This window comes from Chenopodium album, chromosome 10, assembly GCF_948465745.1.
Source record: "Chenopodium album chromosome 10, dcCheAlbu1.1, whole genome shotgun sequence".
Classification (NCBI taxonomy): Eukaryota; Viridiplantae; Streptophyta; class Magnoliopsida; order Caryophyllales; family Amaranthaceae; genus Chenopodium; species Chenopodium album.
In genome coordinates, this window is record NC_137843.1 from 355,480 (window position 1) to 372,127 (window position 16,648).

At 40.7% G+C, this 16,648-nt stretch overlaps 1 protein-coding gene across 1 annotated transcript; it reads right to left on the reverse strand.

Moving 5' to 3' along the window:
* Positions 1 to 1,288: 1,288 nt before the first annotated feature.
* Positions 1,289 to 4,858, reverse strand: LOC145561800 (CDK5RAP1-like protein). Its single transcript, XM_081621908.1, has 3 exons — positions 4,461 to 4,858; positions 2,662 to 3,719; positions 1,289 to 1,895 (listed from the first exon to the last, which is right to left on the reverse strand). The coding sequence occupies exons 1-3, from the start codon at positions 4,730 to 4,732 to the stop codon at positions 1,384 to 1,386; spliced, it is 1,842 nt and encodes a 613-aa protein (XP_081478034.1). The 5' UTR covers positions 4,733 to 4,858; the 3' UTR covers positions 1,289 to 1,383.
* Between the last annotated feature and the right edge of the window lie 11,790 nt (positions 4,859 to 16,648).

Below are 16,648 nucleotides of genomic sequence, written 5' to 3' on the forward strand. Positions count from 1 at the left end.
AACATCTCACCAGTAGTTTGATTCGGATAAGGAAGTTCGACACTTTAGAAATAAGAAATATTCTCATATAGCAACAATCAAATAGAACTCCAAGGTAGGCTTATGGTTAGACGGTGAAAACAAGCTACTCCGTATGTATCAGTACTGATTCGAATCGTGTCTATTTAGGTATAGTATGACTAACTTCCAACAAGGCAACAAGGAGACTAGTTTTTGGTTTGGATCAGCTCTAAATTAGTTTTAAGTCTAGTTATTGCGTACGAGTCTGATCTGGTTTACTTTTTAAGTTATTTTTCCGGAATGTAGCCCACTATCTTCTGCTATAATGGATGATGGTGTAAATAGATGCGTGTAGTACTGTACTAGCAGCTACCAATAGAATTGTCTTTGATAATACCAGAAAAAGACTGGTTTGTGAGGAGAAGACTGTTCCTACATAGGATGGAAATTGCAAATTGTCCACTTCTACTGGTTCAACTTCAACAAAGACATTACCTTCTAACCTTGTATCTTCTGGAATTGCCTTTAACGAGGAATATAGAGATAACCAAATCAAGAATACACCAAATTGATATTCAAATCCTTTACAAAACAAAAGTAACATTAAGCACCAAAGCAACATTGTGTTTTTTCCGTGGAAGTGTTGGAATATAATTTTACTACTATTTTTTTTTTTTTTTGCTGTCGTCAATGTACTTTAAAATTAAGGATTCTAATTCTATAGAAGAACGGAGTACAATAAGTTTATAAATATCATAGGACTATCAATCAAGGCTTGCATAAGTATAAAGAATTAAAAAAACGACCATGCACCTAATAGAACATCAACAATTTTATATGATGATTAAGGGTGAATTTGAGTCACCTGAAATCTTCTGAACTTTATACAGCTTGATCGAACCTGATTGAAACTTATTTGAAGATATAGTGTCTATCAACCAACATAATAGGAGCAACTGAGCAAGGGAGTTTGTGTCATTCATCATTCACTTGATACAAAGGAGGCTTCACCGTTCATGTTTCTTCCAATTTCCAACTTCTGACTTCTGAGTTCTGAGTTTCAACTTTGTCTCAAGAAATAATAGTCAAAGCTCAAGGGTACACCAATAATTCTGTACAAAATACAAGCAGCAGATCATTCTCATCCACCATTAAGGGAGAGCCGTCCTGCTTATCCTACATGTTTCCGTCACAGGACAAGCGTCGGTTTACATATTCTTCCTTAATGAAGACAGTGTTCATGGCAGATTGATTGGCAGAACAAGTGAAGCAGTGGGGAGACAAAAAAAAAAATGGTTTAAGTTTCACTATATTTAACCAAAATTCCCTAGTACAAAAGGGCAATTTATGAGTATAAATTACATATTGTAAGCATAAACCTTATCATGATCTACCAGCACAAACCATGGCTTCTTCCTCCGCAACCTTGTAGAAAGAGCTCAGTTTGGTTATTGCAAGAGCTTCCCCAAAAAGGGTTGCTCTCGTGGATCTCGATATTTTGACTTCTACAAAGTCACCAACTCTAGGATTTCGCTTATTCTCATCTTGGCTATCTCTATTACACAATGGCGTAATTGGAAGTATAACTCTATGGCCCTTGTCACTCTTACCAAACAGCTCTGTTTCAGGAGCTCTTCGATTGGGGCCTTCAACCAACACGAGCTGAATTGTACCAACCTGAGAATCATACCTCTTACCGGTACTCTCACGAAAGGTCTCTATCATTTCTGTCAGCCTCCTTTGCTTGACATCTTCAGGGACATCATCAGTATAATTCCTATGGGCATGAGTTTTCTCCCTCATGCTGTAGGCAAACATGTATGCCATATCGTAGCCAACAGCCTTGATGAGGCTAACTGTATCTCTAAATGCCTCCTCTGTTTCCCCACAAAAGCCTGCAAAAATTGGCAGATATAAATTAATAAATACACATGGTTTACAAAACATTAAACAAAAGTATGATGATTGAATGTGTAAAACTCCATTTTGTCTAATCATTTCTATAGGAAAATCACAAGATAGAGACTCCCTCTGCTAGTAATTAATAGTCAGTCGCATATACTATGTTAGGATTCCAAAAAAAGAGGGTCTTCCCTAGTATAGTAATGATTTGATGATTAAGTAATGGGGAGAAGATGGAAATAACATGACTACTATGTGGGGTATATTTATAAAACATATCCATAATTATCAGAGGTTGAGAAAAATGCGACTATTCTGGATAGAAAGAGTAGTTAACACTATCTAAATTTCGAGATAAGCGCTTGCGGGAAAGACAATTGACAGCATGAGACTTCTGAATTGGGAATCAACACGTCAACAATTACATTGACACAGTTGCTTATTAAACAAGATCAAGCACCAAAAAATATATATTTGAATATCAGAGGAAACTGAGCTGGCTTAATACCAGAGAGTCAGATAAGCTTTCCAAGATAGATCTGCAAAGAAAGGAATCCACAAGGCACATGCATGAATTGTATTTAGGAACACAAATAATATAGGGGAAAAGTAATTCCTGTAAAATTATACACAATTATAGGTACCAAAGTTGAAAAGAGGTCATCAAAAAAAATAATAGATATCCATTTCTCGTCTATGTGGTTATACTACTGTAATGTAACCTAAAAATTGGATATATTAGCAGCACAGTATCCTTACCACATATAAAATCACTTGTCAGTGCAACATCTGGAATTATCCTGCGAATTTTCTGTACAAGTTCCAAGTAAGCCTCTCGAGTATAGCCCCGTCGCATTCTTTGAAGTACTTCACTATTTCCAGATTGAGCAGGTAAATGTATGCTTTTGCAGATATTATATCTATCCCGCATAAGATACAGCAGATCATCAGGAAAATCTTTGGGGTGTGGAGATGTGTATCTGAACCGCATATCAGGGAACTCAGTGGAAAGCCTATCCAATAAGTCAGCAAAGCGCAGGCCCGTTGTTTTCACCTTGCACATACTCGAAAAGCCTTCACTGAGTTCCCAATTGTTTCCAGGTTCAACATCCTTTTCAACTCCAGATGCGTCATTATAGCTATTCACATTTTGCCCAAGGAGTGTTACTTCTTTAACCCCTTCCTTCCAAAGCTCTTCCACCTCTCTAACAATTGAATCTACAGGACGTGAGCGCTCCCTACCTCTTGTGAATGGAACAATGCAAAATGAGCACATATTGTTGCAACCTCTCATAACAGAGACAAATGCACTTATGGAATTCTTTGAAACTCGGACTGGACTTATGTCAGCGTAAGTTTCTTCAAGAGATAGAAGAGTGTTTATCCCTTTTTGACCATAATCTACCTCCTCAAGTAACCGTGGAAGGTCTCTATAAGCATCAGGTCCACATACGACGTCCACCATCTTATCTGCATCTAGTATCTTATCCTTTAATCTCTCAGCCATGCATCCCAAAACCACAACTTTAGGAGGGCGGACAGACTTTGACCTCCCTTGGGCAACATTGGTTTTCCAATTCCTCTTCAGAAACCAAAAGTAGTTGAGACGTTGCCATACTTTCTGTTCTGCATTGTCCCTAATTGCACAAGTATTGATAAAGATGACCTCTGCACTCTCAGGAGCCTCAACCATTTCATTATACCCAGCATTCTTCATAATAGCCAATACAATTTCCATGTCATTGACATTCATCTGACAGCCATATGTCTCATGATAAACACGACCTTTTTGAGGAGCCTCAGAAACTTCCAAAGTGCTACACAAAAATCAACGAAAGCAAGAAGGAAAGGCTATCTTAGAAACCATGCGATAATAAAAGACATACAATTCCCCACAAAATGTAGACCCAAAGAAAGTGTGTAGTTTGCAATGGACTATTGGAGTTCAAATGAAGTATAGAAGTGATTCGTCGAGGTTCAAATGATAATAAATAGTATCCCCGCCATCCAAAAACGATTGTCCACATTTAAAGCTTGCGGCGATATGTGAATTGCAAAGTTGAAGGTGGGAAATTTTTTTCTTGGTATAGGAAGTTAAATGTGATTAGAATGCATTGCACTATAAGATGTTGCAGTATATCATTGATCCATAAATGAGACTCTGCAGCTTAAGCGCAAGCTTCTACAAGACCACAAGCATTTATCCATTTTCTTATAATTAACAAAAACATACAACAAACAACTAAAAAAATCTTCTGCTTCTCTCAGGGTCGTATATCAAAAAATTTCTGATTAAACAGAAAAAGGTTTCCCCTTTTTAAAATAATTCAAGTAGTTAGCAAAATCGAAATTTAGGGTTTAGCATGGACTTACAAAACAGTCTACTAAACTTCAATTGAACTAAACTATCATAAATTATATTGTAATTAAGGCCAGAAAACAATAGATGAGGAGATCAACCTAATCCCCAAATCATCAATTACAGGCAAAATTCATACAATTAAGCAAATCATAACAATAACGACAAAGAAGAAGTGAGATAAATAAAAAACACTTACTCAGGAAGAATCTCAGTAGGAGAGAGAGAAGCACGAGGCATGAAATGTCGGAGATTTAGGGCATCAGGAAGATTGGAGAAGTTTCTAGAAAGAGAAAGGTTGAAGGCAGGGATGGTGGTGGCCCACTTAGTAGTGGGAGAGTGACGGAAGTGGGAGGGGAGACGGGAGAGAGAAAAGGAGGCGCATCGTCGGTGGAGATGAATACAGAGGGAGTAAGGAGGGCGGTTAACAATGGATGACAACGATGTTGTCAACGAACAAGACGACGCCATTGATGGGTGTCTGCAAAGAGCTTCTCAGACTGTGAGTGCGCCTGCCGCCCTTGTTTTTGTGATGCGCAGGTTTTGCATTTCTCTCCCGTCCTCAAATTGGATGGACTTGCTGCGGCCCAGAAAATACAAGTTAATCTTTTTGACCTGCGTAACAACCATATTATGTAGGGCTGGCAAAAGCTGACCCGACCCGAAAACACGACCCGAACCTGACCTGAAAATAGCGGGTTTGGGTTGAGGTTTTCGACCCGAAAACTTAAATGGGTCGATACGAACCCGACCTGAAATTTAAATGGGTTAGGTTAAGGTTGGAAATCCTAACCCGAAATTGACCCATATAACCCGAAAACAGATCATTATAAAAAAAAATAACCAAAAAAAAAAAAACCCCAAATCAAAATGAGCCATCCTAATAAAACCAAAAACCCTAAACTCCTCCTTTCTTTTTTCCTTCACTCAGTCGCTTCTCACCATTTCTCTCTTTTAAAATTTCCCCCCTCTTAAAATTTCTCTCTCTTTAATCCCTAAACTCCTCTCTAATCTTTTTCAACCCCTAAATTCCTCTCTAATCCTTGGATTTTCATCAATCTATGTTTCCTGCTAAACACTTCACCTTCTTCTCAACATCTACTTCATCATTCCAAGGTATTTTTTGTTTTATATGTATTTGTTTTATGAGAAATACGGTTTGGTCATGCTAAAGTATAGTTTTATATGCTAATAATAGTTGTTATTTTCTGTTAAATTGTTGTTGATTTGTTATGATTTCTGTTGTTAATTGTTGTTTTGCATGTTTTTATACGAATTTATCATGCTAATTAATATTAATAGTTGTTGTGTTTATACGGTTTTACAAACTGAAATTTTGTTCTTAATTATTGTTTGTGTTATTTTTAATGGCAGCGAGTTGCGGCCACTCAAATCCATCTTTCTTTCAGAGAGGAGAAGATTCATTCCACTATGGAGGGTGGGCATAATCAAGAGAATTGAAGATTTTATTTAAATCGCTATAGCTTTTGAAATTCAATTTGTAATTTGTTAAGTAGACTACTTGGTTTGTAATCTATTAAGTAGTTTTGTTAGACAATTTTGTTTGGGTTTGAATCGTTGTTTTGCCTGAGAATTTAAAATGCAATTGAATGAACTGCAAAAAAAAAAAAAAAAAAAAAAAAAAAAAAAAAAAAAAAAAACCTTTTGAATGAATAAAAATCAGATTGGCTGGGTGACCCAACCCAAATAAAATCAATCTTTTTTAAGTTCTTAAAAAAGTTTTTGGGTCAAATCAGGTCATTTTCGGGTTGACCCGAACCCGAAAAAATCAGGTTCAGGTTGAGGTTTTCAACCCGAAATGTTAAATGGATCAGGTTCAGGTCAGGGGGAAATCAACTGACCCGAACACGAACCCGACCCGACCTGATCCGATTGCCAGCCCTAATATTATGGGATGTTTGGTTCGCATAATATAGGTACGAATTTAGAATGACTAAAACTCATACTACCAATATATATTTGGTTGTTAAAAATATGAATTTTAAACTCATACTTCAAACTCATGAAGTATGGGGTTTAGAATCCTTGGAAGACGGTGGGTTTGACCAATATTATTCCCTTAGGTATCAAATCAAAAGAAAAAATAATAAGAGATTCCATTTCAGAATTGAACCAAACACATAGTATTAAGTGTCAAGTTCCAAGCTTCCAACCTGATACCACCTTAACCTCATTCTTGATTTCAAGCCCATACCACTTTGCGAACCAAACACCCACTTAAAAGATATATCAAAAAATATTTTCAGTTTAAAAGGGGGTAACGTTGTAATTTAATTTTGACTAACTTGGATATACCGCCACATAAACGAAGCTTATAGATTGAAACATAATAAACGTCATTGGCTTCATGCAGAAACTATTAAATTATTAATGGAGAAGGAAATTCGACAAAACTTCAATAAACGGTGAAATTGAAGCTCAAGGGTAAGGGAAATGCATGATAACACTCATCCCCTTTGATTTGACCGTGCCCTCAATTTTTCCCTTTTCATAGGTTTTCTCGTTCAATTTGGCAATGTGTGTAAACTTGAATTGATAAAATTGCATTGAATAATTGAAACATCTTGTTGTTCTCCACTCTCAAACATTTAAGAAAAGTAGGTTGAAGGAAATTAAAGCTTGAATCATTGAAACCAAATAATTACTTAAAACTATCAAATTTACTTACCTATATAATCTATACTAATATATTGAAAGGTGTTCTTAAGAAAGTATATGTGTCACGTAGACCCCTTCAATACGCCACATCATACATTCAACTTCTTATTACACCACGTCATCCATTCAACGCCATGTGACTCTTCCTTCATGTCATGCACTTATATTTATAAAAAAATGTTCTCCACAACCAAACTATATGGTATTTTATGTTATCTTTTGATACAAAATATTAATATGTATAACACATTTATTAACAAGAAGAAATGTAATGACCTAGGATATCGCCCAGGCCCAAATACTAGTTTGCATTTGATAATAAATAAAATATTGCAGAAAATGTTATTGATGGGCATAATTTCCTCATCGATCTTAGATTAATTCGCACAATACAATTATACTATGTACTTTAAACACATTATTTCAAACAATTTTTCAATTGTTGTATCAAAACAGCGTTAATAGTGAATCATACGTTTATTTCATTAGACTTGTCAATACTTGCATAATTGCATGTATTGCCGAATACAAAATATACTTAAAATTGAAAATTACCCACCCCGATCATGCACCTAGTTAAACGGAAAATCTACGACTACAATCATGCACCCAATTCCGCCGGAAAAGGAGGGGTCTCAACATCAGAAAATAGAGACTTTGCAGAGAGAGAAACAATGTCATATTCATCGTCGGAGGTTGGAGAAGAGAGAAGGTTGAGGTTGGGGTCAAAATGGAGGACAGATTTTCCGGCGGATGCGGCGGTAGATTTCTGTTCTCCATTTTCTGGAAAAGCGAGGCAAACTAAGCTACCAGGGAAAAATGATGCAACAACAACTTTTTGTGTTTAGTTTTCTCTAATCTCTCTCCTCTTTCACCTTTGCTTGGCATACGAATGTGGGTGGGAATGTGGGATATGAGGCGGAAAATATGATTATTAATTATTAAATTGGTTAATATATGATAATAACTAATAATAATATATCAGAATATTATTGTTAGATATTAGAATATTATTGTCATATATTAGAATATTAGATTATGGGTGTTGTTAAACGTCGCTTGCAAATTACATACTAATACTCCCATTTTTATAAGGAATTTCCTTTTATACCCCTAGTGTTTAGGGTAAAAATACCCTAGACACATGGACCAATGAGAGAGCTCCACGTGTCAAGGGCTGGCAGGTCATCAAAGACCACTCATCAGCTGACACGTGGAAATCTTAAGTCTTCATCAGAATTGCGGCTTTCAAGGGCCCAATTCCCAAGAATCTGCACTTTGCAGCGCAGCCCACTAGTCCTAGGTCAGAGTGACCTAGGGAGGGGCACTTTCCCAACGACCCTATAAATAGGGAGATATTCCCCCATTTTGGGGATATCTACAATCATTTATTAGACACACATTCTCTCTCATCAGAGAACACCTGAGCTTGGAATCCAAGCAGATACCCACCTAAATTTCCGCACTCTTTATTCCTTTTTAAGTTACCAACTTGACCGTCAGAGGCGGAGCTCCAACAACTGGAGTCTCCGTGTTTTTGCAGGTGCAGCTCGAGCCGGACCAGACTTTGTGATGTAACTCTCCCAAGGGACAAAAAACACCCAAAATATTTGGCGTCGTCTGTGGGGAGAGTACCTCAAAGATGGTTCAAGAGTCTGTACCACTTCCTGATCCCAACAATCTACAACTGGTTATTCAGCTAGAAAACACTAGTATTCCTCAACCGGTGGTCTATACAGACCAGGAGGATGAGGATGATGATGATGATGATGAAGTGGAGACGCATATGGCCTAGGATGGGTCATTCATCTCCAAGTATGTCCGTTCCAGAGATCGACTGGAACGACACACTAACCGGGTGGGTACAAGCAGGCCCTCTGCGAGGCCGGAAGGGGAAACCTAGACGGCTAGAGGATCAGCCCCAGTCACCCGGGACGAGCTCATGAAATTCATGAACTCCTTCAAGGGTGAAATCAAAGATATGATCAACAAAAACAAGGCGGGCTCTAGCAAGGGTCAACCAGCTAAAAAGACTCCTCCAGCTGAGAGGAAGAAGCCGGTAAAGGACAAGCGGCCAACTCCTCATCCCAAAGAGAAGGAGAGGGCAGCCGCAAGACTTGACTGGTCTAAGATCCTTTTATCAAAGGGTCCTCTACGGCACACCCGGCATAATCAGCCAGAAGCCAGCAAGAAATTTGTCTCCGACGCTCGGCACATCATTAAGCGGAGGAGACACCAGCAGCTGTCTGAGTCAGCCTCGACCTCGAGCTTTCCAAACAGTTTCAAAGGAACTTTTGTAAGGAACTCACAGTCCTTACATGAGAGTCGGACAGGCGGCAAGTCCGTCTACACCGACCCTCAGATGATGATTGGGTCTGCCCCGTGTGCACCCCAGGCGCAATACAGGTTGTATGGCCTTCAATTTATGTAGCCGCATCCCTTCGGAGGTCAGGCGGCATATAACAGCGTCCAGCCATTGGACTGGCAGCTCCGTCTGCTTAAACTTGGTGAACAACCTTCTGCGTTCACCAAGAATATAACCGAGGCGGCCCAACCAGCCAATGTTAAGAATGTGTTGGTGGGTACCTATGATGGTACCTCCAACCCAGAAGACCACCTAATGGCATACACCAACCTCATGTGTTTACAGGGTTGGGACGATGCCACTTGGTGTCGATGTTTCCCGGCTACATTGAAGGGCATTGCCCAACAGTGGTTTGGCAACTTGCCAGTCAGCTCTATTGATTGCTTCAAGAAGCTAGCCTTCTTGTTTGCCACCAACTTCTCAATGAACATCCCTGCTAAGAAAACAAGTCTTGACTTGAGCACCATTAAGCAGGGTGAGAGAGAAGGGCTACGCTCTTATGTCAGGCGGTTCAACCTGGTCAGAATCCAGATCCAGGGATTGTCTGACGAGGTAGCATTCACAAACTTCTTTAAGGGTCTGAGAGACGGGTCGAACTTTAATTTTGATATCGTCAGAAAAGGGGCATTTACACTGCAGGCGGCCTTGAGGGAGGCGGAAAGCTATATTCTAGCAACCGACCTATGTACGCCTGGTAGCCAGTCGGACTCCAAGAAGTCTGACAAACAAAAAGAAAGCCGGTCTGCTCAGCCGGCGAAAAAGAAAGAAGAGAGCAAGAAGAGAAAAGAAGTCTGGGCGGTTAGTGATTCTAACCAGCCGTCCCAGAAGAAAAAGAAAGAATTTAAACCATACGTCCCCAAGTACGAGTTTAACAAGGACTGCAACTCCATCCTCATAGAGATAAAGGACCGGTTGTCTCTTGAGAAGCCGAACCCAATGAAGAGTTCCGTCCAGTCACGGAACAAGAACAAATTCTGCCAATACCATGAGGAAGTTGGCCACGACACCAACGACTGCTTCAGCCTTCAACAAGCGTTGGACCGTCTGGTTGACAAAGGGATGTTAAATTCATACATTTCTAAGTTCCCAGGAGGGACTAAAAAGAAGAACAAAGGGCACTCGTCCAAGACTCCCCAACCTACTAGTAGTTCGGACACCGATAAGGAGCCGGTCTACACTATAGCAGGCGGGTTCTCATGTGGTGGCCCTACCATCCAGTGCACCAAAAGCAATCTTTGAAAGATGGACAAGGATGATGATGAGTAGGCGTCTGCTAGTTCCACCTTCCCAGACGTCCTGATCACTGAGAAGGACAGGGGAAGCGTCCGCCGTCCGCATGACGACCCGGTCGTCATTGAATGTAAGGTCGCCAATCAGCTAGTTGAGCGGATCCTTATAGACATCGGCAGCTCGTCGGACATCATTAGCCTCTGGTGCTTACAAAAGCTGAAATACAAGCCCAGCAGCATGCATCCGGTAACCCACTCCTTAGTAGGTTTTGGGGGTGGGATGGTTTACCCAGTCGGTAAGATTGACTTACTCATCCGGCTGGGAGAGAAAGGAGAAGGACGACATCTGGTCGTCAAATTCTTGGTCGTTGAGGAACTGACCGCCTATAACATCATCTTAGGTTGTCCCACCCTCAACGAAGCCTAGGCTGTAATCATCCCTTCCCTCATGCTCATCAAGTATGAGAGGGATGATGGCTATGTTGGTTCCTTCAACGGGGATCAGAAGACGGCCTGGGAGTGTTACCTCTCAGCCGTCAAAGATACTGTGGCCCCAAACGGCCAAGGGCAGGAACCAATAGACCTTGACAATGTCAAGGATGCCAACCCAGCCCCACCAGCAGCCGAAAAGAAAAGAAAAGCTGCTCAGCTGGTGGAGGTGAAGAAAGAGAAAAAATAGCAATCACTGACCGGAGAGCGGTCAGATGAGCTCCGCCCCCAACCGGCTGGTGAAAACATTGACCTCGCTTTGGATGACAGCTGTCCAGAGCGTACTGTAAAGGTTGGGACGGTTGCTTATGCTAACTTAGGTGCAGATTTGCACCTTCTGTTGAAGGAATTCAAAGACATTTTTTCCTTTGAAGTGGAAGAGATGCCAAGCGTCAGCCCGGATCTCGCTGTCCACAAACCCGCCGTGGATCCAAAAAATAAGCCCATCCAGAAAAAGAAGAGAAATCAAGGCGAGGAAAGAAGTCAGGCGGCAGCTGCCGAAGTCAAAAAGCTGTTGGATGCTGGGTTCATTCGGCCATGTAATTTCCCCGACTTGGTGGCGAATGTTGTGCTTGTAAAGAAGTCGAATGGTACCTGGCGTATGTGTGTTGATTACACAGACCTCAACTAGGCATGTCCGAAGGACAGTTATCCGCTTCCAAAGATTGACAACTTAGTCGATTCTACGGCTGGTCATGCCCTGATGAGTTTCATGGATGCCTATTCCGGCTTCCATCAGATACCCCTGTGGAAAAAAGATCAAGAGAAGACGGCCTTCGTCACTGATGATTAATACAGTCTTCATTAATTAAATTGGGAGGAACGTAGAGGTGTACATTGATGACATAATAATCAAATCCAAGCAGCAGGCGGATCACCTTGCTGACCTCCGAGAAACTTTCACCACACTCAGGCGGCATAAGGTTATGTTAAATCCCAAGAAATGCGTCTTTGGTGTTGAGTTTGGGAAGTTTCTCGGATTTCTGATTGAGCAAAGGGGGATAGAGGCTAACCCTGAGAAGATACAGGTGGTGATTGACATGAAGTCACCCCGCACTGTCAAGGAAGTACAAAGACTAACTGGTTGCCTGGCAGCATTGGGGAGGTTCCTCAGCCGATCAGGTGATAAATGCCTTTACTTCTTCCAAGCAATCAGGAAGAAGACTACATTTGAATGGGGGGATGATGCTGAGACGACCTTTCAGAAACTGAAAGAACATCTGCACTCTTTGCCAAGGCTTGTTAGCCCCTTGCCCAAGGAGATGTTATACATGTACCTAGCCGTCTCAGACCATGCCCTCAGTTCTATTCTCCTTGCTGAGAGAGACGGCATCCAACTCTCGGTCTATTTCATTAGCCATGTGCTAAAAAATGCTGAACTCTGGTACCCCATGGTTGAAAATTTTGGCCTTGCTCTGTATATGGCATTCAAGAAGCTGAAGCCTTATTTTCTGGCACATCCGGTTGTAATCTACACCGATCATCCCCTCAAGCGGCCAATGTCTACATTGGAGTCATCCGGCAGAACGTTGAAATGGGCTATTGAAATGCAAAGTCTTGAAATCTCCTATGAACCAAGAAAGGCAGTGAAAGGTCAGGCGTTTGCCGACTTCATTGTTGAGATGACTCGTCCGGTTTCTCCGGATAATCTTGATCAGGTTTGGAAGGTGTATGTAGACGGGAGCTCTACGAAGAACGACTGTGGTGCAGGCATTATCTATGAGTCCCCTGAAGGAGACAAATTTGAATATGCACTACGGTTCAAGTTTCAGGCCTCAAACAAGGAGGCAGAGTATGAAGCCCTGCTAGCCGGAATCCGCATGTGTAAGGTAGCAGGGGCAACAAAGATTGACGCCTTTTCTAATTCACAGTTGGTCGTTAGTCAGTATGAGGGTAGATATGAAGCAACTCATCCGGCTATGATCAAATATCTTCAGGCAGTCAAAGAAGAGGCTGGGGCACTTGAAGAATTCCGTCTGAGTCAGGTGCCCAGGTCAGACAACAACCATGCGGATGCATTGTCCAAATTGGCATCTTTTGCCTGTTGTGATACGCCTCGGTCAATCTTTTGGGAAGTTCTGGAAAAAACAAGTATATATGAAGAACCCATTGGAATTTTAGACCGAAGCTCTACCTGGATGGATGGCATCCGGGCATATTTAATAGACGGCACGCTCCCTGATTCACCACAGGAAGCAGCCGTCATGAAGAAACGAGCAGCAAATTTCGAGATGAGAAACGGGGAGCTCTTCAAGGCTGGTTTCCTTAAACCTTTATTGAAGTGTGTTACCCAGAAAAGGGGAAGGAAGTTCTCGAAGAGTTGCATGCGGATACTGCGCCTCCCATATAGGCGGCAGGTCCCTAGCCGTCAGAGCCAAACGACATTATTTTTGGCCTACTCTTGAGGCAGATGCCAAAGAGCTGGTGAAGAAACGTGACAAATGTTAGAAGTTTGGCAAGCTTATTCACCACTCGGCTACTGATCTGACGACAATCCACACCCCAGTCCCATTTGCTAAGTAGGGCATGGACATTCTAGGTCCTTATACGCCTGCATCAGGCGAAAAGTGTTATATTCTGGTGGTTGTGGATTATTTCACCAAGTGGGTGGAGGCGGTCAAGAACATCAAGACAAAGGATGTCATCTCTTTCATTTGGAAGAACATCATCACCCGGTTTGGGGTACCTATGTCTATGGTGTTTGATAATGGCCCTCAATTTGAAACGCCTCAGCTCAAGACTTGGTTGGGAGATCAAGGGATCTCAAACTGTTTTGCATCAGTCGTCCGACCCCAAACAAACGGCCAAGTTGAAGCCTTCAACAAACTCATCTCAGACGGCATCAAAAAGAAAAGTGAAAGAGCCGGTCGATTATGGGCAGAAGAATTAATTCATGTCCTATGGGCCATCCGGATAACTGCCAAAAGGGCAACCGGTGAAACCCCATTACTCATGGTATACGGTGCTGAAGTCGTCTTGCCCATTGAACATTACGAGCCAACTCTCAGAGTCATGCTTTATGATGAAGAGGCAAATTGGGAGGCCATGCGGCTGACACTGGACTCCCTCCCGGAACGCAGGGGAAATACTGCCCTGCGTCATGAGATATACCGTCTGAGAATGGCGAGAGCCTATAACAAGAAAGTACACAAGCGCCCTTTGAAAGTTGGCGACTTCGTGTTACGAAAAATGGAGACAACCGGTAGAGCCAATGAGCTTGGAAAGCTAACTCCCAATTGGGAAGGCCCTTGCCGAATCTATGAAAAAGTAAGGGATGGCACCTACCGCTTAGAAACCCCAGACGGCAGACGCTTGCCTAGAACTTGGAATGTAGACAACTTAAAAAAGTACTACTTCTTTTCCATATGTAGAACACATATGGGTTCAGAAAAGTGAGAAAATGACTCAATCAATAAGCAAAATAGAGCCAACAACACTAGAAATGGTCAAAGCAAGAAGACAGACCCCTGGCTCGGTATTGGAAGAACTTGGCGCCAGACTACAGGGACTGTCGCCGCAAAAAAGCTTTTGTCGCCAAGCGACAGAACTGTCGCCAGGCGACGGAAACTTTTTACGGGCGACAAGCCCTGTTTTCTAGACGCTAGTTCCTACATGCCTTGGCAAGTTTCTGTGTTCTTCGAATTTTCCAGATTTCGCACCATCTTTTCGATTCTAGTCATGAAAGATATTTCTCAAGTTTCCTACGTGTAAAATTCCTATGGATTGACTCATGGGGTGCTCCCATGAGGACCTTTTAATGCATATGACAATAATGTTAATCAAATCACGCACATGAAATACTTAGAATTTTTCGAGTCTCATCCGCTCATTCTAAATAATTGCCAAAATTAATAATAAATTTCAGGAATATAAATAGAAATCCTCCCCAGTGGAGTCGCCAAAAACTGTAGGGAATATTTCAAGCATTACGATAACCCCAAACTTGAACCCCACTGTGATCATACACTAAAATACCCCACTGCTATTTTCTGATAAAGCCTTAACGTTTGAACACGTGGCGGTAGCACGCCAGTAATTCTCTTGAATATTGTTCAGGGTCCTCAGAGGTTTAAAGAGAGAATTATTGGGGTGTTACATACTAGGAATTAACAATAATAAGCATGCAATCTACATTGTGAAAGAAATAGAGAGTAAGCTAATCTACTTACTTTGAAGCCTCGCACCTCTTTCTAATAACAAAATACACAAGTTAGTAAACTTCAATGAAAATAATAAAGAACAATTAAAGAATTAAATTGAAATCAAATTAAATAAAGTTTAGACTAGTTTTGGACCAAACCCTCAGAAAATATCAACCTTTCACGTCTAGGGCGAAGGCAACTTCGAACTTGGCTAGGTGTCTCAAGATCTTGTGAATGCGGAATATTGTATGTAAAAAGGTAGTTTAGAAATAGAGAGAAAGAAATAAGAATTAATTAATTCTTGATGAGAGTTGATAGAGAGAATTGATGATGAGAGTTGATGGAGAGAATTGATTGTCGATGAATAAAAACAGAGGTTTGAGACCCTATTTATAAGGAAAAAGTCCGGAAAATCATAGAATTTGATAAGGAATAAAACTCCACTCTGTCGCTAATCAAACCGACCTTGTCGCCAGATTTTTATCTTGTCGCCAGGCGACAGAGTCTGTCGCGAGGCGACAAGCCTGTCGTTTCGCGACAAGACAGTTTTTTGTGGATTTTGTTTTAATCATATCTTTTGATCTAGAAGCCCAAATAAGTCATATAATATGTCGTTGGAAAGCTCTTGAATTCTACTTTCTAATGCAATTGGAATCAGATTAAAATATTTTGTAGATAAAAAGATATGGACGAAATAGTAAAAGGGTGTCAGTTTTGGATAGAGTTTCGTATATCTTTAATATCTTTTTTGTTATAGCTCGGATTTAATATTATAATATATCATTGGAAAGATAATTTCAAGATCTACCCAACCATATAAAATTTGGATAAAATATATGAGGCACGAAAATAATATCTGACTATCTTGAACATCTTTAAATCCGAATAGAATTAGGAAAGTTTTAAAAAAGGAAAGTTTTATTCAAATCAAATTCCATGATCTTATCTTTTCAAAAAAGGATAATTAAGATATTTTAGAAACTTATAGAAGATTCTAATCAATCCTAATTAGTTTAGGAATAGGATTAAACCTTTGGACCCTCCTCATGATCATTGGGTCGTAGGTAAAATCCGGTTTGGGCCCAGTTTAGTATTTTGGCCATAACTTCCTCATTATTCATCGGAATTGGGCTTATAATATATCGTTGGAAAGGTCTTTTCGAGCCCCATCCAACTACACCATTATTGGACCCTTATCATGGACCAAAATAAACTGAATTGGACGTTTTCATAAAATAGAGTGGGTTTTCGAAAACAGAAAAAGAGATTTTAATAAAAACTAGCCGCAACACGACTTTTCACACTTTCACCTCATTCGATTATGGTTCGATGCAAAAGGTATTCATCACTGGGTTTGGTTTTGGGGAGACACAATTTGGTGTCTACAGAAGCCCCCACTTTGACTGAGTTTGGAGAAACTTAAGTTTCGAAAACGAAAGTCAAAGTATCGATAGGGACGGAGAATGATTCAAAATGTTCTGCA